Raw genomic sequence first — 22,709 nt, 5'->3', positions numbered from 1 at the left:
ATTTTAGTAATATGAGGCTACCAAAGAAATAGATCAATCATAGACACCATCTATAGTTTGTCTCATCAAAAGGATTATCCCATGGTGTAGATCATTCAAATGGAAAGCAATGAGAAGAAAGTCAATAGATACTTGGTCAAAATGAAAAAAGTAGTAGATGAAATACGATTTTTTTTTATAGTAAGTACATAAAGGACATCATTTATGAGAAAATTGTGAGTCATAGTGGGTAAATATGTGGAATCAATGTTGGCTATGGGTCAAATCGTGCTTCCCCAATCATAATATCATCAAGACCATTATACGAATTGAAAGGAAAGATATTTCTTTAGACAACAATGATGAGGTAGGAAGCACCACTACTAAGAATTCAATTTAGAATTATTGTAATGTTGATAGTAGGGTATAGTAGGCTCATGACTATCCTGGTTTAGATGACAACACCCTTTGAGACAAGGTACTGAGAAGCTTAAGTTGGTTGTGGATTAAGAGGTAATCAATGGAAACATAGTGATGTCGTATTTTTTATATGATGCTAAATATTTGAGTAGTATTCATATAAATATGAATGTTTAGGTGTTATGTAAACACATGAGAATTATGTAATATGTATGTAATGCACCTTCAGAATGTATATTTACAAATAAAGTGCAATAAAACAATCTTGAAGTTTTTCTCCAATGTTTTATTTTTCTAGAATATATGTTTGACAAAACTAAAAGGCTAAACAAATAACTATGTTAAAAGAACTGTTGAAGAGACCTCAATTCAAAATAACGTAATCAAAAACATACTTAGATGGTTCGAACATATAAAATGAGAGAAGAATTTGCACAATTAGATGGTGGACAAAATTAATGTCAGAAGAGTAAAAAAAGTGAAGGGGTAGATGCAAGATGCCATGGACAGGTGCACAAAATGATGAGGAGAATAAGTTTTAACACCTCAAAATTAAGAAAGAAAGATCGGCAAATGAGGATGCATAATGTTGAACCCAAACAATTAGAATAATGCTACATGAAGTTGACAATGATTAAGACAACGATTGATGCTGCAACCAACAATAATTGATCGTGAAATCAACAAAAACCTTCATTTCCGCAATCTCGATTTCCAAACCTAACATCCTTCAAATGCAAAACAATAATTTGCTTTAAACTTCTAAACAAAGAACAGGTTCTAACAATTGAATTCTAGCAATTAAATAAAATTCTGAAAAGCGAACAGGACATTAAAATAAGAGATGTTCAAGGTTAAAAGGTTGAACTGTGAGCATGTATATGAGATAAATATATTTAAAAACAAAAAAAAAATTATAACAGAGATATAAAAATAAAAAAAATAATTTATAGTACGAATATAAATTGTAATAATAAAATAATTTATAATAATTAATAAGAATAAAAATTTCTAACATAAAAAATAAAATTAAAATATTATCACATCCCGTAGCTGATTACAAATTTTCATTGCCCAAATCTCATGGCTCTATTCTTCATTTTCGTATCACAACTCAAATTTTAACATGCAATCTTTTAGTCTCACATCATAAAGGGGAGTTAGTATTACACTGTTTATATAGGATACAAAGTTTTACGGGTTTAATTTCAAAATCACCTAACTGGTAGGCATGCAATGGATTAACTTGATTAAGCTCAAGTTAATTACATTTTAGATATTTAAATCCATGATTATAAGGTTAGAATAATAAACTAATAAATTTAAATTTTAAATAAAAAATTTTAACCATTTGATTGAGAATTAAAAATGATTAAAAAGATTATTTCCACCAGCTGTTTCTACGTAACAGGAACCAATTCATCCACTCGCCTGCCAAACTAGCAGTTCTCATCGGTTTTCACTTTTCACTGATTTGAAGCAAAAATGGTCATTGAGGCTACCAGAACTGGTTGTATGATCGGATCATTATCAAACTGATTGAACTAGCCACTCCAATCTGACTTTTAAAACCTTGCAACTTTTACATCTAAAACCTCCTCTGCCATGATCTATGAGAATCAAATATGACACTAGTGAAAAATGTTCTTCAGTTGGAAAGTTTACACTTTACAATAAGAACACATCTTCATCGAAGATCTAAGTTAAAATACACAACTTCAATGCACCCAGACCCATCAGAAAACACAACATCTAGCTGTACAAGTTCTATGATCTACAATAGGATACACAACTTTTGATCTTATATTTTAAGGTGTGTTCTTTCAACAAATCAAGGTGCATAGCCTTTATAATGTAAAAATTAATCTAGCATACGTAGTATCAAGATATTCATGCAGTAATTAACAAATGCAGCTAACTTTTTCATATTAGATTATCTCACTGAATCTCTGCACTCACGACGCCAATTACGATATTCACTTCTCCGCCCCTTTGATGTGGTTTATTCCCTAAATAACTATTTTTCTACACATAGCAGCCACAATCAAGCAAAAATTTTCCAATATGTTCAACCTAGCATTCTATGACAGGTTTTAAAATTAAATAATCACAGCTAACGGACTCAACAAAAAACTAGTTGAAACTAAAACGTTAGCACAGCTAAAGAAAGATAACAACGCTACCTGCTTTTCTTTTTCAAGAAGTTCCTGGACAGGTCTATATGCAGCGGCAATGCAAAGATTCTGCATAGAGAACAAAAACAAAGTGACAAATTGCACAATTGTATAAAGAGTTTGAAGGGCTTTAATTACCTTCAAGTCACTTCCCGAATAACCTTCTGTTGAATTAGCTAACTCATCAAATCTAAAGCTAGGGTCAAGGTTTTCTTGAGAAAGAAATATCTTTAAGATCTTCATACGGTTTTCTGCATCCGGAAGGTCCACGTATATCCTTTAATGACAAAAAAAAGCAGAACAATTTTGATTAAATAAGAGATCAGAATAAAAGCACATAAAACCATTCTATAAAATGTAAAAATACAGCATAATTTTCCAATCCCTACCTTCTTGGAAGGCGGCGTATCACAGCATCATCCAAATCAAATGGCCTATTTGTTGCACCAAGAATAAGAATCCTTTGATTATCCTTAGTCCTCAAACCATCCCAAGCCGCCATAAATTCATTTCTCATTCTTCTTGTTGCTTCATGTTCAAAAGCTCCACCACGTGCACCAAGTAAGCTGTCAACCTACAGTAAATGCATTGGATTAAAATTAAATAGAAAAACAGCAAATTTAAATAAAATAGAAATAAGGAATGTTACCTCATCAACAAAAATGATAACTGGTGCCAGACGAGACGCAAAAGAAAAAAGAGACTTGGTGAGCTTCTCAGCATCGCCAAACCACTATTAGAGGACCAATGAATTGCTTTAAAACAGCAAGAAAAATTCTAGTTGACTAATAGTGATTGAAAAGAATCTAATTTACCTTCGATGTAAGAGTAGAACCTGTTATATTGATAAAATTTGCTCCAGCTTCAGTTGCAAGGGCTTTTGCAAGAAGAGTTTTACCTGTTCCAGGTGGGCCAAAGAGCAAAATTCCTTTGCAAGGCTGAAAAGAAGATCACACAGCTCACCAACCAGGAAAATCTAAATTTGACATTAAGGAAATAGCGGAATTAGAACAAGAAGGTTTTCTAACCCGTAAAAGGTTTCCATGCGAAAAAAGCTCCGGCCTTCTCATTGGAAGCGTGACAAGTTCGTTTAAAGTTCTCTTCACATCTTCAAGAGCACCAATATCATCAAACTTGACACCTATTTCATCTGGGGGGACCACCGCTGAAACAAAATTGCTTTCATACTCATCTTTCGCAAGATTCTACAATAAAATAATGCAATTTATGAAACCTTCAACAGTTTATTTGTAATTATAAGAATTAAATCCTTGTGAATAAGAATGAGCAATCACCTTTATACTCTCTAAGGGCTTTGTTGAAACTGATTCCTGCTCCCTTAACCTTGATATGGCAACCTCCAAACTTTATAAAAATAAAAAATAATTTTAGGTTTAACAACCAAAGCAGCCTTTACATTTCCACATATAGAAGGTAACAAAGCTTTACCTTTCACAGGGAATCAGAAGTCTCCCGTTACTAACAGAAGGATGAATGACGGAGGACAAGTAGTGATTTCTAGCCCACCCTACAACTTTCTCAGCTTCTGCATTTAAAAAATGGGCATCCAATGCTATAAATATACACAAATATTGTCTTGGTTTGGAGACCATGAACATAGATGGTATCAATAAACCTTTAAAAAGTAGCATTGAGAAGCAGCATCTAAAATAAATAAATACAAGAAAGAAAAAAAATACAACTGGCATCAGATACCAAGTGATTTACACAAAACTTGTCGGCGCCAAAAATTTGAGAAAGAAGAGGATTCGGTGCAGGGGAATGAACCAAAGGTGAAATTTCGAGGGGGGGGGCGCAGACAGAGAGAAAACGATGAGTTTTGAAGTGGAAATCGGAGAACAGGTAAGGAAATTTTGTGTGGGTTGTCGGTTCGACCAGGCAGAATGAAAAGAAGAGAAGATTAGGTTCGAACAAGATAGGTTGTGGCAGGGAGAGGTTTGGAAATTGGAAAATGAGAAAAAGAAGCATTGTGGCTTTGCTACGATCGACAAACTGAAGTAGAACAAAGAAGTTAAGTTTGTGCTTGAATAAAAGCCTTAGCTAACCAGGAGAAGTGTGGGAGGAGTTATCGAATCTTGGGACAAGTGCACGTCATGTTTTATTTTTATTTTTTTTCCTTTTAACAGTCGACAAAGAACTCACACAATATACCAATAATACCGGTAGATACACAACATGTTGAGCTGTAATTTTGAAACCACAGAGCCAAACCCACATAGTTTAGCAATAACAGTGACGATACAAAGAAAACTTCTCAATCAATCAATAAAAGAGGATACCCTAACCCAAATTTGCTGGAATAAGGCTTACGATAATAGTGATGATGATTGATGATGAACCTATTGGTAAAATGCTTTTAAAGTCTGATCCTAGACAATAAAAAATCCATCTATTGCTAAACCAAAAATCAATGCAAGTGTATACTGGATAAGAATTTATATTATTCCCTTACTTTGCTTTGTCAAGAAAACACAATCTGTCTTCAAATGTAAAAGCTCCAGGCATGAAAGACTGTGCTCTTCAAGAACCTAAATTATCACAAAAGCAGAAATGGCTTTTTTTTCATGTTTCAATCCAAGGTTACAATAAATAAGTTTCTCAGAAAATGAACGATGAGCAAAAGCAACTAAACCTTATGCAGCTCAATAAGATTATTCCTTGATAAGATTAGTTTCTTATCCTCTTCAATTTGTTTGTTGAAAGTTCTGAGTTGATCCTCTCCCTGAAAGGAATAAACACAATGCCCTCTTGATATCAAATTCAAGAATAGAGATAGGGCTAACGCAAATAAAATAGGAAAACTACAAAGAGTAATATGAAAAGCAATCTTTCCTTTCTTAAAAAAAGGTCTTAAAGGACCTAGGGAAGGCGTCTCATTAAAGTTCACGTGGAAAAAATGGCCACATTTACAATGGACAATTAATGGTCACGCTAAAAGAAGCTAGATCTAAGAAATTCTTTAAAATAGAAGCCAAATAGTCACACTGACTGGAAGCAAATCGACTGTAGTTCAAAATCAATAAAATTGATGACTTTTACTAGGCTTATAAAGTTGAAGCAGGCCAATTGATTCAATTTTGTTCATAACATTGATTAAAAAGTAGGGAAAAAACCAATCATCAATCTCCTTCCTATATATTCTTTTTATGCCTCAATCTCTTCATCCTCCACTTAAATATCTTGTATTCTTCAAAATAAAGGCAAAAATATGCATTATGCTAGATCATAAATTAATTTCTCTCAATTCTCGAACATTTTCCTCACACAACATCTCTTACTTCCATCTCTTAAAATTCTCAAATATTGGTGAGATTCAAAAAGTCTTTATAAAAGCAATTTATTTTTTAGGGGTAATTACATTCATACCACAAAACTTTCACGTTATTACATATCCAACATATCACATCTACATTCATATTTACTCATAAACAACCCCCCCCCCCCCCCCAACATGAAAAAAGAAAAAGAAATAAGTTTGAGCCTACCACTAAAGGCGAGCCTTAAAACGAAATTATAGTCTACCAGAACTCTTCTAGCATTAAAATAACTTTAAAACAATAATAACTTAAAGTTATATTATGCATAGAATTTGATAGACTTAAAGTTATATTGTGCATAGAATTTGAATCTAAATTGTAGCATGCATTAAGAATCGACATATAACCCAATTTACTTTGCACCAAAACTTGTACATATAATTTAAACTAAATTCAATAATAATCCAAACTTGAATCTAAAACTAGATTTTGATATGAAGATCATATTTTAAAAAGCATCTTAATAATAATATGAAGCTATCTTTGACTTTAAAACATATGATGCATGAACAAGTTGTTTTAAGTAAAAGAAAATTTGGATGAGCAACCTAACTCTTTATAGAGAGTCATGTTAGTCCCAGAATCCATCAAAATATCAACTTAATCAGCAAACTCTTTTAATGAGGACCTAATCATGGAGACTATTTAACCCATATTAACAAAGCACAAGGACAAATATGACACTTTTTACGGACTCCGAAACTAAAAAGGCCACATGTAAATAGTCAGGGAACTATTTTGGCACTTTACTCCTTTAAAAATATATGATGTTATGATCCCTATGTCAGCCAATCAAACCAAATAATTTTTTTTTTCAATTCTTGTTTTACACATTCATAGAAAAAATCCTATTGGGAAATTCAAAGTGCGCCAACATGTTAATGACTAATTCATCATAACTGACCTCAAAAAAACATGACATGTAAAACTCTCCTATGTCTAATTAAATTGATAGAAACAAAATGTGCTATATTTATCACCAAATCATTTGGATTACATCTTAACTAGGTAATACATCCATATGATATAGACATAGTATTTCTGCAGACTTTTCAATTATCAAAAGAAATACAGTGCAAATCAAACCAAAAAATGATTTTGTTTTTTGTTCGATTCTTGCTTTGCACATTCAGAGAAAGAATCTTATTGGGAAATTCCAATTGCATCAACAAATCAATGAATTCATTCATGATAACTGATTTCAAAAAAACATGACATGTAAAACTCCCTTGGGTCTAATTAAATCGAAAGATGCAGAATGCACTATATTTCTCATTAAATCATTTGGATTACATCTTAACTAGTGTTGACCTCGCTTTCGATCTTGTCCTCGCTTTCGGTCGGGTTTAGTTTTCCCCTCTTTAGTAGTCTAGGATCTAGCCGTAGGTCCTTTCTGTCGACTACTCCTAGAAAACTAGTGAAGGAATCCTTCCCGTTAACAATTCTGAACTTTTCTTCACTCGACTTGCACCGTCGTGCTCTTCGTCGTCCTGTTTAATTGAACTCGAGCCGAGTTTCTGAAGCGATCCGGGTCGCGACGTGTTTTTGTCCTGATCGTCGACGAGGTTGCCTAAACGACTCCGAATGAAAAAATAGACTGCGCCGACGTGTCCGGAACGTCGATTTTGCTTAAAGAGAATGTTTGTTTCATTCTGAGGACGCGTCTAAAGAAAGATGCGTAATTTAGGTATAATTATAATAATAAATAATAATATTATTATTATTTATAACCTAAATCTATCTCCTCTCTCCCCGCCTCATTCTCTCGAACTCGTGGGTCTGCCTCAGCCCTAGGTTGTCTGGCCCGCTCCTTAGTGTCGTTGAAAGGATTCGTTCTCGCGTTCGCCTCTCGCACGCGAGACAAGTCTCGCAGACGCCCATCCCTCGTATCCTATCTTCTGCGTTCTGAGTTCAATCTTCTCTGCCGCGGATCGTATCCACCGCGAGGATCTAATCCTCTGCCTCTCTCGATTCCTCTGCCGTATCTTCTTAATCATTCTTCTCCTTTATTAGAGCTTGGTTTTTGTAGCCCTGGGGTAATGCCGAAAACTTTTCTAAGGAAACCCTGTCATTTTTCTTTTTCACTCACTTCTTTGATTTTCTGGTGCTTGACTTGGTTTCCTCTTGTTGTTGGAAGAGGAATTGAAGTTGGGGAGTGCCTTTAAAGTTCCTGTGTTACTTTCTTTCTGCTTTAAGGAGGTACCTTCCTTCCCCCCCTCTCTGCGCCTTACTTCCTTTCAGTTTTCTCTCTGTCGCTCTCTGTCGAGCCACTGAATTGGACGGTACAGCATGCTAGTTTATTATTGTACCTATACTTGAGATGTTTATTACTATACTTGAGATATTTATTACTTGAGCATGTGAAAATAGAATGGCAGACATTTTTTAGGGGTTGGACATGGTTATTTACTTAGGATAGTGAGAATGTGGCATGTTTATATTCATTATAGCATATTTCTATTGGAAGTCATTAAGATGGTTGAAACATGGCTTTGAGACAATGTTAGCTCTTCTTGCAAGCATGTTAGGATATGTATCATGAAGCTTTTCATTTATTCTTATCTAGCATGAGACATTGGAAGGTTTATTTGGTCTTTCACGCATGTGGGGTCTTTCACGCCTCGAGGGGGCTCGATTTTAGCTCCTGTGGTTGCCTCATTTGTTCAAAATCTATATGGGGTATGAAAAGATTTATTTTGGAAGTCCCTCGGAACTTAGTTTGGAGAGCTTGAAATGTTAACTTCGAGATTTATGCATGCTTCTCTACTTCACATTATTCCTCTCATATGAAACACATGTTGATGTGAGTTTGCTTTAGCCACCGAATGGCACGGTTTTTGGCCTTTACTAGGCTCGGTTTTGGCTCCCCATGGCTTTTCCTGCCCCGAAATGCATGTTATGAGAAAAACTTATTTAATTTTGAAAGCCCTATAACTTGCTTGGATGGCTTGGGTTGGCTTGGTTTTACCTTAAGATGGCTGGAATTTTAATTTATGTTAAGGCTTGGGTTTTAATCTGTGCTTGGACTCTGTTTTGGCTTTGATTGGCTCAATTTCAGTCTCTATTACGGCTCGGTTTTGCCTGATCCGGTCCTTGGTTTCTTTTTCTTTTTACATACTTGTAAAGCTTATTTTGGCATGGGATCTGTATGTTGTTGGCTGCTCCAAGTCCAATATATGTGTGGTTTTATCCCCAAATGATTTGAAATTGGTGCAGGGTGTGGTTTTACTCGTTCTTGGCCTTATTCGAGAGTTTGGCTTGGTTTGGTTTTGCCTTTTCTGGACCTTACCCGAGAGTTGGTTTGGTGGAAGGACTCGGTTTTGCTTATTTGACCCTGTTTTGGCTTTGAATAGCTCGATTTTAGCTTTCCTTGGAGCTCAGATTTACTTGCTTTGGCTCTTACCCGAAAGCTGGTTTGGTGGATGGGCTTGGTTTTGCTTGTTTAACTCTGTTTTGGCCTTGAATGACTCGGTTTTTGTCTGGTTCTGCTCCTAACCGAGAGGTAGCTTGGGAGCTTGATTTGGTTTGTTCTTAGTCCTACCAGTGAGCTTGTTGGTAGATCATTTGGTTTGGCTTTGGCCCCTGCTGGGCTCAATTTTGGCATCTCGTGAGTGTTTTTGGCTTAAATATACATATTGTGGAGCAATTTATTTTGATTTTGAGGAGTTTCATAGCTATTCTTGTTTGAAACATATGGTAGTCTTATATTTTGATGTCTTGAAGGCATAGAGATGTTTTCTACCCTTTTGTTGTGGCCTAGGTTTGATCGCCCTTACCCGAGAAGTGGTTTGAGTGTGGTTTTCTTGGCTTTAGTTCCTACCCCTACCCGTGAGCTTGCTGGCAATCCTTTGGGGTTGTTTGGCTCTTCCTACACGAAGTGGCTTGGGTGTTGATCGATGAGTCAAGTTTAAATGTATGTATTTGCCCTATCTATAAAGTGAGGTGATTGAAGAATGGGTTGAACAGTTTCCTTATGTCCTACTTGGTGAAATTGGAGTCGGTTTGGAGGCTTTGTGAGGGTTTGTCCATTCATTCTCCTATGTATATCAAATATCTTCATATAATTGATTTGGGTGGCCTTGGCCGTGAGCCTCTTTTGGCCTTGGGTTGCCTTAGCCGTGAGCTTCCTCTTCTTCCGTGCCTCGGGTTGCCTTGGTCGTGAGCCTCTTTTGGCCTTGGGTTGCCTTGACCGCGAGTCTCTTTGGCCCCGTTTTGCCTTGACCAAAAGTCTTGGTGGCTATATTCTCACCTATTAACCCCGGCCGTGAGCATTTATTTGGTTCTATGGGAAAATTTCATGCTTATTTGATATATGAGGCCATTGATTGATTTGAAAGTTGGAAGATCCTGATTTTTGCATGGGTTTGAGAGTACTAGTGGTGGTATTCTTCGAGTTATTTTCCTTTTGTGAAGATTGGGAGATTTCTAAGTCTCTTTTTTGAAAAGCATTTGGTTGGAATAAATTTCAGACGTCTTTGGGAGCTGGGCACCGATGTTAGGAAGTCACTCGGGTGTGAGGCCATTTTGACTCAGGTTAAGCCACTAATAAAAAAATGTGAGGAAATAATACCCTTTCGGATAGATTCAAAGATATTCAAGCTTTCCTTTTCAGGTCTTTTCGTCACGAGTTTTGAGAGTTGATTCATCATTCGTTCTTTTTGATGGTTTTAGGTGAATCGGTCCCTCCTCTCTCTCACCCCTTTTTTGTTCTTTTTTTCCTTGCTTCTTGGTTTGGTTTTTGATGCTTATGTCTGATACATAAGTGTCCACGTATAGCCTTTTGCTATACGTGAAACCATCAAGCAATGTCGCAAGATAAAGGCATACCGGAAATAGAGCATAATGATATGTCATCCTACGACATCGGAATCCGATTCAGAAACCCATCAGAATCCGATTCAGGAACCCAGTGAGCTGTAGGATGACAATATTATTCACCGACCTAAGACTAGCGGGAGTTGACCCAAACCTTCTTAGGTTATTGGTAGTCTTATGCCCGACAGCGCGATGGACTCGTGGACAACTACTTATCAAAATTGATAAAAACAAATTTAATAAGAACAAATACACATTTTTCTAAAACAAAAATACACTTTTCGCTTCAAACAAAATTGATACAGCTCACTTTTTGCATATTTGAAGCTTATGTGCATGTTGAAAATATAAATTTTAAATGCATTTTAAACATCGGTTGCCCACCTGTTGATCACCTGTTTAGGCTGAGGAGTACCCTCCTGAGTTAGGTTCGATAGGACACCATTCTAGTTGAGTGGCGGGCTTTATACATCCGGCTGACCGAGTAACCTTCGACGGCCCTCGAGCACTAATATATAGTTGAGCCTAGCCCCGACCAAAGTGCTTGCGGTCCCCCTCTTTTCGGACTTTTTCATATGTTTTCTCAGAATTTTTGGACAAAGCACTCGATGTTTCTTTGTTTTTCGCTTATATAAATCATTTCAGCATGTTTTCTCAAGTCTTGTTGCATCAATTACACCTAAGGAACAACGGATCTCCCAGATATACAAGTTTGTTTTATGTTTACAGCATGTTATTCTCTTATAATCACTTCCCTGTTGTACATTTTACTTTTCTTTACAATGCATGTTGTATTATTTTCTTTACTGCATACTCTACTGTTTGTCCTGTGTTACATATTCTACTGTCATGTTATACACTTTACAACTTCAACATGTTATCCATAAAATATTTGAAAAACTACAACCATAGGGCCGCTGGATTTGATATTATAACCTAACATCCTAGAAAACTTAAACTCGTCACGACGAGGAGCTTGGAACTAGCGCGATGAGCAGCACGACCATCTTCAACAGCAGAATATGTCTTCCTCAGTTAAACAATTCATTTCCTAGAACCTATACGTGAAACCATCAAGCAATGTCGCAAGATAAAGGCACACCGGAAATAGAGCATAATGATATGTCATCCTACGACATCGGGATCCAATTCAGAAACCCATCAGACAGGAACCCAGTGAGCTGTAGGATGACAATATTATTCACCGACCTAAGACTAGCGGGAGTTGACCCAAACCTTCTTAGGTTATTGGTAGTCTTATGCCCGACAGCGCGATGGACTCGTGGACAACTACTACAACTATTTATCAAAATTGATAAAAACAAATTTAATAAGAACAGATACACCTTTTTCTAAAACAAAAATACACTTTTCGCTTCAAACAAAATTGATACAGCTCACTTTTTGCATATTTGAAGCTTATGTGCATGTTGAAAATATAAATTTTAAATGCATTTTAAACATCGGTTGCCCACCTGTTGATCACCTGTTTAGGCTGAGGAGTACCCTCCTGAGTTAGGTTCGATAGGACACCATTCTAGTTGAGTGGCGGGCTTTATACATCCGGCTGACCGAGTAACCTTCGACGGCCCTCGAGCACTAATATATAGGGTCTCTTTTCGGGATTTTTCCGTATTTTCTACGATTTTAATCGATCTGTCAATTCGACTATTTACTCGCATTTCTCTTATCATGGGTTTTTGACGATCTTTCTCGAGATTTCTGGACGATGTTTCTTTGTTTTTCGCTTATATAAATCATTTCAGCATGTTTTCTCAAGTCTTGTTGCATCAATTACACCTAAGGAACAACGGATCTCCCAGATATACAGGTTTATCTCCCAAACAACGGATCTCCCAGATATACAAGTTTGTTTTATGTTTACAGCATGTTATTCTCTTATAATCACTTCCCTGTTGTACATTTTACTTTTCTTTACAATGCATGTTGTATTATTTTCTTTACTGCATACTCTACTGTTTGTCCTGTGTTACATATTCTACTGTCATGTTATACACTTTACAACTTCAACATGTTATCCATAAAATATTTGAAGAACTACAACCATAGGGCCGCTGGATTTGATATTATAACCTAACACCCTAGAAAACTTAAACTCGTCACGACGATGAGCTTAGAACTAGCGCGATGAGCAGCACGACCATCTTCAACAGCAGAATATGTCTTCCTCAGTTAAACAATTCATTTCCTAGAACTTAAAACAACAATCCGTAGGATTTTGAGGTTGTTCACCTAGCACAACATAAATCTTCAATATTTTCGTTAGGCATTTGTATATCATAAATCTTCAACATTTTCGTTAGGCATTTATATATGCTCTGCTGTATATGCTCTGCTATACGATCTAAGCCCTAACTCGTTTTAGGATTTTGATGTTATCGTTCATTACGATCTAAATCCTCACATCTTTCGTGTCGTTTGTACGATCTTTTCACACGAATGTAAGTCCTAATTAGATAAAATTGACAGGATGAAACATTTCATGAAACATTTGAATAATTTCTCCTCAAAACTGAAGCCAAACCATAAGGTAAACTGGGAAGTCACCAAGGATCTCCTCTGGATCTGTGGCATCCCCTAGTTCTTCTTTCTTTGGATTCTGTAATAAATGTTCTAAACTTAAATCATTCCCCTTTCACACTTCTTTATCCGCTATCGTTGAAAAGATAAATGTTCTAAACTTGAGTCATTCCCCTTTCACACTTCTTTATCCGTTATCGTTGAAAAGTTTCATCCTTTTGAAATTCTTGAAGATAATTTTTCTGATTTTTATCGAGAGTATTCTTAAGTGATTTCAGTCATTTAAGATGTAATTAACTATAGGAGTTTGCCCTTATAGGAAATTTTTTCGAACTCAGCTTAAAATAAACAATATTTAATTTTTCATATTAAATAGGGGAATTTGTCGGCAAATAAAACGGTTTCACAGACCAAACGAACGTCATATCTTTCTTAGTTTATTTGATCGAGTCTCATCCTCAAGTCTTGTGTTTATCCCACGGAATAGATACAGGGTTTGAGGTAAAGCACTCTTTCATTTAAACTATGAAAAATATAGAGTCGAATATGAAAATTATGGGGTCAGTTTGATTTCATATTTTTTTCCAAAATTAAATTTATATGTAAATTAAAGCGTCCTTCCGAAGCGAATGACGGCGACGGAGATAAGGTATCCACCTATTGAGAAGCATTGTCTGGCATTAATTTTTGCAAACAACTCAACATTTTTATCGCCGACAACTAGGTAATTCATCCATATGGTACAGACATAGTATTTGTGCAGACTATCAAGTATCAAAAGTACCTTTACACATTCATGTTTTATTTGTACAGAATGCAATTATCAAAACAAATTAGTGCCAATCAAACCAACTAATGATTTCATATTTTGTTCAATCCTTGCTTTACACATTCACAGAAAGAATCTTATTGGGAAACTCAAAAAGCGTCAACATGTCAATGAATTCATTCATGATAACTAACTTCAAAAAAAACATGACATGTAAAACTCCCTTGTGTGTGATTAACTCGAAAGATGCATAATGCACTATATTTCTCATTAAATCATTTGGATTACATCTTAACCAGGTAATACATCCATATGGTATAGACAAAATATTTGTGCAGACTATCAACTATCAAAAGAAACTTTGTGAAATATAACTAAGAATATACATTTTTCTTCTTCGCACATCCCACGCCCCCCTACCCTTAGTCTGTTGCCAAGCAATTTTAAAATTTATTCATCAACCTTTACGTGAATCATATCTTCACAAACTTACCAATTATTCATACGAATCAATTGTACAAAAATATTCATTCAAATATTCCTGTCAAATATATCAATCACAAGTCTATTTAATATGACAATAGAAGATAAGTGGACTTCAAAAAACGTGTTTATATGATAGTTTGCAAAAATCTTGAAAAGTTTACTAATAAAATTATACGATGTCATGGGGAAATAGATGCAACTTAAAACTTTAAAAAAAAAATAGTATTTATTGAAATTTTAGTTTAAAAAATGGCTTTATAGATGAACCATTCAGCCAAATGGTTGGTGATTCTTTTCATATATTGTTACTAGTTGAAAGCGCTATTGAATTTGATCAAATGTTATTCAGTCAGGTTTTCCTTCATCTGCATGAAATTAATTGCCTACATAAATTTCCTAATCAACAACTTCTTGTTATTAACAGAATGCCAGAAATATTTTTATCCCAATTCAACTTTAACCCTTACAGCTTTCCTTTTAAAAAATAATAAAGATTTTCACAATAAACCTTTATTTTACCATGATAAATAAATGTTTATTGCTCAGTTAACAAGATCCAAATCTACGTTGCATGCTAAATGTGCATTAAAAACCCAAGATTATAAAAAATTCTTCATAAAAAAGACTGATGGGACATCAATTTAACGTGTCACTCAAGGAAGAGAGGAAAAAAGCAAAAACTACAAAAACTAAATAACCACGCGCCAAATCTCATTAGAACCATTCAAAATATTTTCAGTCTCTTTCTATAAGCAAACAATAACTCTTATATCCTAATGAATTGAGATAAATCATTAATAGTTTGATGTAACAATGGATGAGCGAAGGGCAATTAAAAAAAAATGAAAGGAAAAAATATGATAAATTAATATCATTACCTTCGGGAGATGAATGAATATAGAATTTCTGAAAATTTTACTCATATCGCACTGTTTTGATTGTTTAGGTGTTCTTAATCCTTCTGTTAGTTGTTTCAAAGGAAAAGGCTGCAAGAAAAAAATGATAAGTTAGCGTAAGCTCGATCAGCAATGTAAATAAAAGGTTAAGAGTACGGGTTTTAGGAAATGAGTGGAGCAAGAAATGGAAAATGAAGAGAGAGTTTATCAGTTTGGGTAACTTCAAATATAAATCAACTAATACTCCTAGCAATAAGCAATATACCATGCTAACACATCAATTTACATCAAAGCTCACACTTTTTAGATCAGCAGATGGGATAACTACTGCCTTTAAGAGCAATAAGCAAAATCCTAAACATTTAAACTCCAGCAGAAAAATAAACCAGGTATTATAGAAGTGAAAGAACAGGCACAGCTTAAAATCCACAAAAAAGGAAGAAGCTTATATTGTCCTTGAAGGAGATGATGAAAGAGCAATACAACACAGAACAGCAAAAAGTTAGGAAATTGAGAAGGCAAGGTATATAGAGTGCATATAATGACAAATAGTTTTAAATGTGTTGCTTAAATGGCCAAAGTAAACAAATTATATTAAAAAGGATAGCAATTACCAGCCGAGAAAAGCGAATTTGTGGAACAACCAATGTCTGCATTATGCAAAACCAATATTAATGAAGAAAAGAATATGCCAAATTGAAAAATCTGACGGTTCAAGTCTGCAAAAAAGAAGAATTTCTAAAAGTGTTCAATCCAAAACAGAAAGAAGGTTCGTACTAGCTTTTCCTTCTCTTTAGACCCTGTTTCTAAAATGTTCTGACCACATATCAAAAGAACAGGCCCAGAAAGTTGTTCAAACATTTGCTCCATCTTATTAATAAACTCCTTACAGCTCGACGTTGGAACAGCTCTCAACAACCATTTGGAAGAATCGGGAAAATAAACAATAAGTGGTTGCAAGGATGGCAGGACCTGCAAGGAAGCCAAGAACAACAAAAAAGCAATCAAGTGCTTCAGCTAAATCACTTGGAAGTTCATCACAAACAAAAGCTTGAGATCTAATTATGAGGATATGATATAAAACAGATTTTGCTTAAATCAATGGCTAATTAGATTAAAAAAAGCATCACAAAGTGCACATTGGAGAAACTGATCACCTCGCAAAGAGCTTCAAGAGCTATATACCAATCTTCAGCCTCAGTGTCAAGATCACGCACAATATCCTGAACTAAAAAAAGATAAAAAAAATTAAGTTCCTCAGCGCTCTACACAAATGCTCTGATGATCATGTTTCCAAGGCATGAACAGCATGAAATACTCCTGTAGTATCGTTTCGTTAAGATTTTCTCAATTATTTATGCATGGTATATTACATCCAGTATCGCCAATTTTGCAAAGCTTTTGATGCTTCATATAGTACAACAGAAAATGCAATGTTGCAGATCATTTGGAACACAAACAATTAAACCAGTGGATAAAGAAAAAATACATTTCATGCAATATTGAAATTATAAGAGAATAAATGAAATTTCAATTTTTGAAGTTCAACCACTTTAAGATGAAACCTACTCGAAATAATCAGGATTAGTACTATATAATATGTGGAATAGAAACATACTGTCAAACCAGTAAACAGATAATTTCTCATCTTTTCCCTTATCATCTCCTACTGTCTCGTTCATTGTATTATCAAGAATCACAGCAACATGATTATCTTTAACTTCATACACTTCCCCACGTTGCCCAGTCGCCAGTGACCTGCAAGAAATTACAGAATTTAGGGATGATCATAAGAGAAACAAGGAAAAAATAAGCCACCACACAAGTGCACCAAACTTAAACATTTGCATCATGCACTTAATGAATAGAAGAATATAGACAACACAAACCAAAACTTATTTCACTAAAATGCAGGAATCAGATTTTCTTTCCATGAAATCTATGGTTAGATCCACAATTGTTAATGGCCTCACAAGGAAAGGATAGGAGCCATATATTATAGAATCTGCGTAGGAAGACAACTAATAACACTTCCAAAACCTCAATAACATCAACACAGATCAGATTCAAATCAAAGCACAATTTGAATAACTGGAAGCATACCAATAACACTTTCCAAATCTCAGTAACATTAACACAGATAGAATTCAAAATCAGAACAACAATTTGAGTAATTGAGAAATATCCATCCACATACTGTACTTTCAATTTTAGTTTTCTGACGACCGGTTACACAAGTCAATAATGCTTTTGTGCGTTTATCAAACCTAAAGCTGTAAAGATTAAAAAAAAAGAAAACAGAAGAGACTAATTCAAAAACTCTCTCTCTCTCAAATTGTAAAGCAAAGCAAAGTGGATTAACTTGTGCTGTGGCTCTAAATTATCTTAGTGGACAGGTTCTCCACAATTGATCTAAAAATCAACCCATACAAATAGGGAAGCCTTAACACACCTGCCACTTAAAAAAGTACAGGTATCAGTTGATCCATATGAAGGATGTGTTTTCCCCAATTTGAACCTGTGATAATATTTTCTAACAATCAGAATAGCGTGAACATGTAAAGAGAAGTAATGAAGATTATAAGGATGTTGTGAGCACACAATGCAATAAGTTATTGGATGTTAAACTAAATTCTAAAAGGCGAGCGTGCCATACATAAGTCATGTCACAATCATCAACATTAGTATCATTTGTGATGCCTACACTTAGAATTTGATAATAAAAAGAAAAGAATAAACTCACACCAGTGCGAGCAGCAGTTATTTCAGTATATTAAATGTGGTTAACTTGTTTGTACACCAAAAAAGTTGCACAAAAAATTTTGAGTTCTGCAAGTGACTTGGGAGAATCTAAACTCACGAACTAAAGATATAGGAAATCATACACATTTATCCTTTATAGAGCCCATAGAAATTCTGATTTCAACCTAACTAAATCCCCATTAATTCTATTCATATATAAACAAAAATATTAATTCATTAATCGAGAGTGATCTTGACTATGTCTGGAATATAACTAAGCTTAGGAGTATGTTCCTTTGGGAAACTTCGATCTAATTATTAAACTAGACCATATTCAGAGTCACATTCCTTGCAACACAAATATCCAGGATGGATGCTATCAATATAAGCTCCACTAATCCTTGTGACCCTACATAGTGCATTAATTATACTACAATTAATCCTCTATTACAAGGTCACAAACATCTTTTGAATCCAACAATAGGTCATCAATTTATCCCAAAAATTAATCTTTTTTTTATTCTAACAATCCACCTTTAGGAGTAAAGGCAACTACCAAATTCAAAAATATCCACACCAATAATTATCATAATAAAAATCAACCAAACAATAATTATATTCACTTCAATAATTTTAATTTCCACTCTTTATCCACCAGCATCCCAACCCTATCTCTATTGCCAACTGTTGTAACATACAGGATCTTATAATCTTCAGAGTTTATAGATTTATTTCTTTCATTTAGTTACTTGTCAAAAAGTAATTTGTATTTCTCTTCCAATAATTGAATTCACCAATTATCTTATCTTCCCATTCAAAGCCCCAAAATTCTAACTTGCAAAACTAACCTTAGATTTAGATCTAATCAAACCATTAATAACTTTTCTACACATAAACTAAGCTGTGGTGCATCACCAAGGGTGACATCCTGAACTACCATATTCTACTTATAAATCCAACTAGATTATGTTTTGGTGTATGGGAGACATCCTAGTAGACCCTTGCCTGAATCTCATTACAATCATATTAAGTTCTGAAGCATCCCTTCTGAGGATTCCAAGTACTACAAGCAATAAATTAAAGCAAGTGATAAAATTCCACAGAAGCCCCACCATATGGACAGTTATATAAGCGTACAACAAATATGAGTGATAGATTTCCACCAATTATGTCAATTCAAAACTGCTAACAATAGAACCGTTCTAATAGTTCCATTAATGTTATGTAGAAAACTGAAATGAAAAAGAATTGTCCACATAAAATTAGAATTTAAATACTCTTTTTCAGCTCCAACTAGCACACAAGCCCCAACATACTTCACACGATCACCTGCACAAAGAAGAATAATGATTTTAATAAAAGTTGAACGGTATAAGTTTACTAAAATATTGCCTAGGATATCACAAGAGTAGTGTGACTGTCTATAGGTAAAATCGTATCTTTAAATTCTGAGAAATTCTCACCTATTCATATGGGTAATAAAACACAGAAAAATGCCCTAAATAATAATTGTGGCAATGTTCAATAGAAATAATTGTAAGTTGTTTCTCAGTATTAGCATGAGAACATATGCTATCTGCCAAGTTTCACTCTAACCCTATCACTTATTCACTAGAGGAAAGCCGGAGGCAACTAGGAAAGAATCCGAAAATATTCGACCTTCTGAGAGAGTCTTAATGTAAAATTAAATTAAACAATACCACAAATAATTCCAAAAATTATACAGGTTGTCACATATCATCATTATAAATGTTATGTGCTAGTAGGTGTATTAAAAAGATAAAATAATAGAGCCATTGGTTATCATTCTTTAAAAAACCATTCAAAGACACCCAGAAAACAAGCATAGAAAAAACAGTGAGAAACCTCCATTCAAACTGGCATGTACAAGCCTAACATGTCATCGTATGAGATAAACAATTGTAAGGTTTTCATACATACTATTCAATTCCTATGCATATACATACCTAAAACCCGAACTCTAATTTTTACATACATATCAACTTACCTATCATGAAAATGTGTATTTCCCCCTTTAAAAGTTAAATGGTGGTATTTTTTATGTGATAATAAAGATTTGGGTGGTATAAATGTAAAAAAACAAATTTTAGGTGTTAGATATATAAATACATAAGAATTGGGTGGTATGTATGTAAATGACCCGCAATAATTTGCTAAAGTTCCATAAGAACTGCACTAACGCATATTACCCTTCTTGAGAGGCCTTTCTGATTCTTCTGAGGAGGCATCCGTTTCTGCAGATGCCGGTGTGTTTTCAGTTTCTCCAGATATATTCTGCATTGATTTAATCAAATTATAAAATATTACTCAACATATTGCAATAAAATATGGATCATTCAGTATCTAACCTTTGCAAATTCCTCAAGGCTACAAGGCAAAAGTTTCTTAAGAGCCTCTGTAGATGCTTGCACATCAACACTATCATCCTCATCACTTTCACCTGACTTTGCTTCACTGCCGCTTGCCCATTCTTCTTCATTTCTTGCCTCATTGTGCTCCTCTTCCTCTGATTCTGATGTACAGCCTTCTCCTGATTCAGCATGCCCATCCTCTGACTCAATTTCTGAAGCACATTCTGCACCAAAATCCTGCATCACAGATTCGAAACATAATAAGAAAAAAGAAACAGCCTTAATCTTCTTCCAAGAGAAACCAATTATTATTGCCAGTGAATATGCATCATAAAGCACTTACAAATGGAGCAAGAACAGTACTGTCAAGCACAAGCAAGGGAACCTGCAAATCTCTAGCAAGGGCCCGGACTAGCCTCTCCCGGTAAAGTTCGGTCCCTAAAAGGAAAACAAGCAACTTTATTACTATTTTAAAAAAACAATAGCACTAGTGTAGGGATGAATAGAAAAAAAAAAGCTAATAGAAAGAAAAGAATTCATGCGATATTTGCTAAGAAACCTGGCATGCTCTGAAGCAAAATTCTCCCACTTGAAGAGGCCAACCGTTCACCGTAACTTGCTGCAAAGTTTCTCTGTCTCAAATGAGAGGCAGCGCATTCCACCAACAAGTTTTTAGTGTGTTCACTGTTACATCAAATGAAAACTATACTTAAGGATGCAAATTACAAAAAAAAATAACAATAACAAAAGTAGATGAATAACCGTTACTTGATGAAATATGGAAATGACTTCCACGATACTGTAATTTTCTCCCATGGAACCACTCTCCGCAGGAACTCGTTTTTGAAACGCTGCCGCATTGGTAAAAAAGGAGACTCCTTTTCTTTGCTAGCAATAGACAGCTTCTCTGCGTTGAGCCATTCCTGTTGTTCATGTTCCCCAAGTTGTGCATGGAAGTCGTTGTGCTCGGAATTAGATGAAACTTTCTCCACTTCCGATTTTCCATCACCAAACTTAGACGCATCCTTAACAGGTGCATGCTTTCCCTCACTGGCATTACTTCCATCACCTCTCGAACTATAAAATCTATATGATTTGTATGCTAAAGCGGCCTGATACCTACTATAAAATCCTACAAAAGAAGTCGGCAAAGACGGTGCAGACGAGCAAAATCTTCTAGCAGCATTCTGATTAGGCGAGATTTCTGTAAAGTCTGTATTTCTGCATGAATGAAATTGGGACCTGATCTTAGGGTTTGACCTAGGTGTATTATTTGATCGACTTAGTTGGAAACCCCAGCTCTGCCCTCTACTTTTCAGCTTTCTTGCATACATTGCAGCCTAAGTTTGCAGGTCTTACTGCATTGCCGTGTTCACTTGCATCTACTGCAGATAAACCTGCAAATTTACAGAGAAAATATGAGTGGAACACGAAGCATAAGTCAAACAACAGAGCTAAGTTTTACTTTGTCCTAATTCACACAACAAAAGATTACCATATGCTTTCCTAATCTCCAAAGATGGGTTTTTTTTTTTTTTTTGCTGCTTTTTTTTTTCCTTTTTTTTTTTTTTTTGGGTTACCAGAGAACCAACAAAATTCAAGCCTAACACAGCAGCTGATGCAAAGAACCGAAAACAATTAGAAAATCCTTCTAATTGATCTTAAAGCTTGCGGTGGAGAACTCACGCCGATAGCAAAAGGCCTAGAAGCTCGAGATTTTGAAACAAAGTTGAAGAAGGAAGTTCGGTATCAATCCGCGCAAGGAATACCTCATCTACCTCCTCTATCATTCGTGGGCGAAGGAAAATAAAAAATGGAGAAGAAAGTGGGACAAGGGTTTCTTCTCGGCGAAATTTTAGAAACAGCTATCGCTCATGGTCGCCATGTCGCGAAATGTCCACCCTAACGGTGTATACCAGTCGAGTCGGGCTACATCCGCCTTCAATTTGAGTTGGGGCTTGATCAATCAACGGAATTGGGGCTTGCGCTTGAACTTCTTTGTGAATTCAAGTTAGTTCGTGATTTTTTTTATTTTTTTTTTTTTTGGTTCTGTCTGCTATTCATGAATAAAAATAATATTAAAGTTATAATAAAATAATAGATAAAGATTAAAAATGGATAAATATTAAAACTTTATCTTATATTAAATATAAGTTTATTGTCTTATTATTATATAT

General features: G+C 35.0%; 1 protein-coding gene across 3 annotated transcripts in view; it reads right to left on the bottom strand.

Annotated features, from left to right (window-relative positions):
- Positions 1–22,496, bottom strand: part of LOC110022480 — a 29,270-nt gene extending 6,774 nt beyond the window's left edge. The window contains exons 1-23 of one of the 3 annotated variants that reach the window (XM_020721439.1): positions 22,219–22,496; positions 21,301–21,929; positions 21,092–21,216; positions 20,876–20,970; positions 20,530–20,769; positions 20,371–20,455; positions 19,438–19,489; positions 17,871–17,936; positions 17,037–17,176; positions 16,576–16,646; positions 16,196–16,390; positions 16,033–16,068; positions 15,401–15,508; positions 5,227–5,316; positions 5,047–5,122; positions 4,023–4,119; positions 3,869–3,938; positions 3,602–3,778; positions 3,389–3,511; positions 3,223–3,306; positions 2,963–3,147; positions 2,712–2,850; positions 2,583–2,642 (exon numbers count right to left, since the gene is read on the bottom strand). In XM_020721439.1, the coding sequence (XP_020577098.1) occupies positions 2,583–2,642; positions 2,712–2,850; positions 2,963–3,147; positions 3,223–3,306; positions 3,389–3,511; positions 3,602–3,778; positions 3,869–3,938; positions 4,023–4,119; positions 5,047–5,122; positions 5,227–5,316; positions 15,401–15,508; positions 16,033–16,068; positions 16,196–16,390; positions 16,576–16,646; positions 17,037–17,176; positions 17,871–17,936; positions 19,438–19,489; positions 20,371–20,455; positions 20,530–20,769; positions 20,876–20,970; positions 21,092–21,216; positions 21,301–21,866 (2,880 nt within the window). In that variant the 5' untranslated portion in view covers positions 21,867–21,929; positions 22,219–22,496. Of the gene's footprint in view, positions 1–2,582; positions 2,643–2,711; positions 2,851–2,962; positions 3,148–3,222; positions 3,307–3,388; positions 3,512–3,601; positions 3,779–3,868; positions 3,939–4,022; positions 4,120–5,046; positions 5,123–5,226; positions 5,317–15,400; positions 15,509–16,032; positions 16,069–16,195; positions 16,391–16,575; positions 16,647–17,036; positions 17,177–17,870; positions 17,937–19,437; positions 19,490–20,370; positions 20,456–20,529; positions 20,770–20,875; positions 20,971–21,091; positions 21,217–21,300; positions 21,930–22,027; positions 22,046–22,218 lie in introns of those variants that run through there. The other 2 variants (XM_020721440.1, XM_020721441.1) reach the window with 2 other exon arrangements.
- Positions 22,497–22,709: the final 213 nt, after the last annotated feature.

This window comes from Phalaenopsis equestris, unplaced genomic scaffold, assembly GCF_001263595.1.
Source record: "Phalaenopsis equestris unplaced genomic scaffold, ASM126359v1 Scaffold000192, whole genome shotgun sequence".
Classification (NCBI taxonomy): Eukaryota; Viridiplantae; Streptophyta; class Magnoliopsida; order Asparagales; family Orchidaceae; genus Phalaenopsis; species Phalaenopsis equestris.
This window is presented reverse-complemented; position numbering and strand designations above follow the sequence as displayed.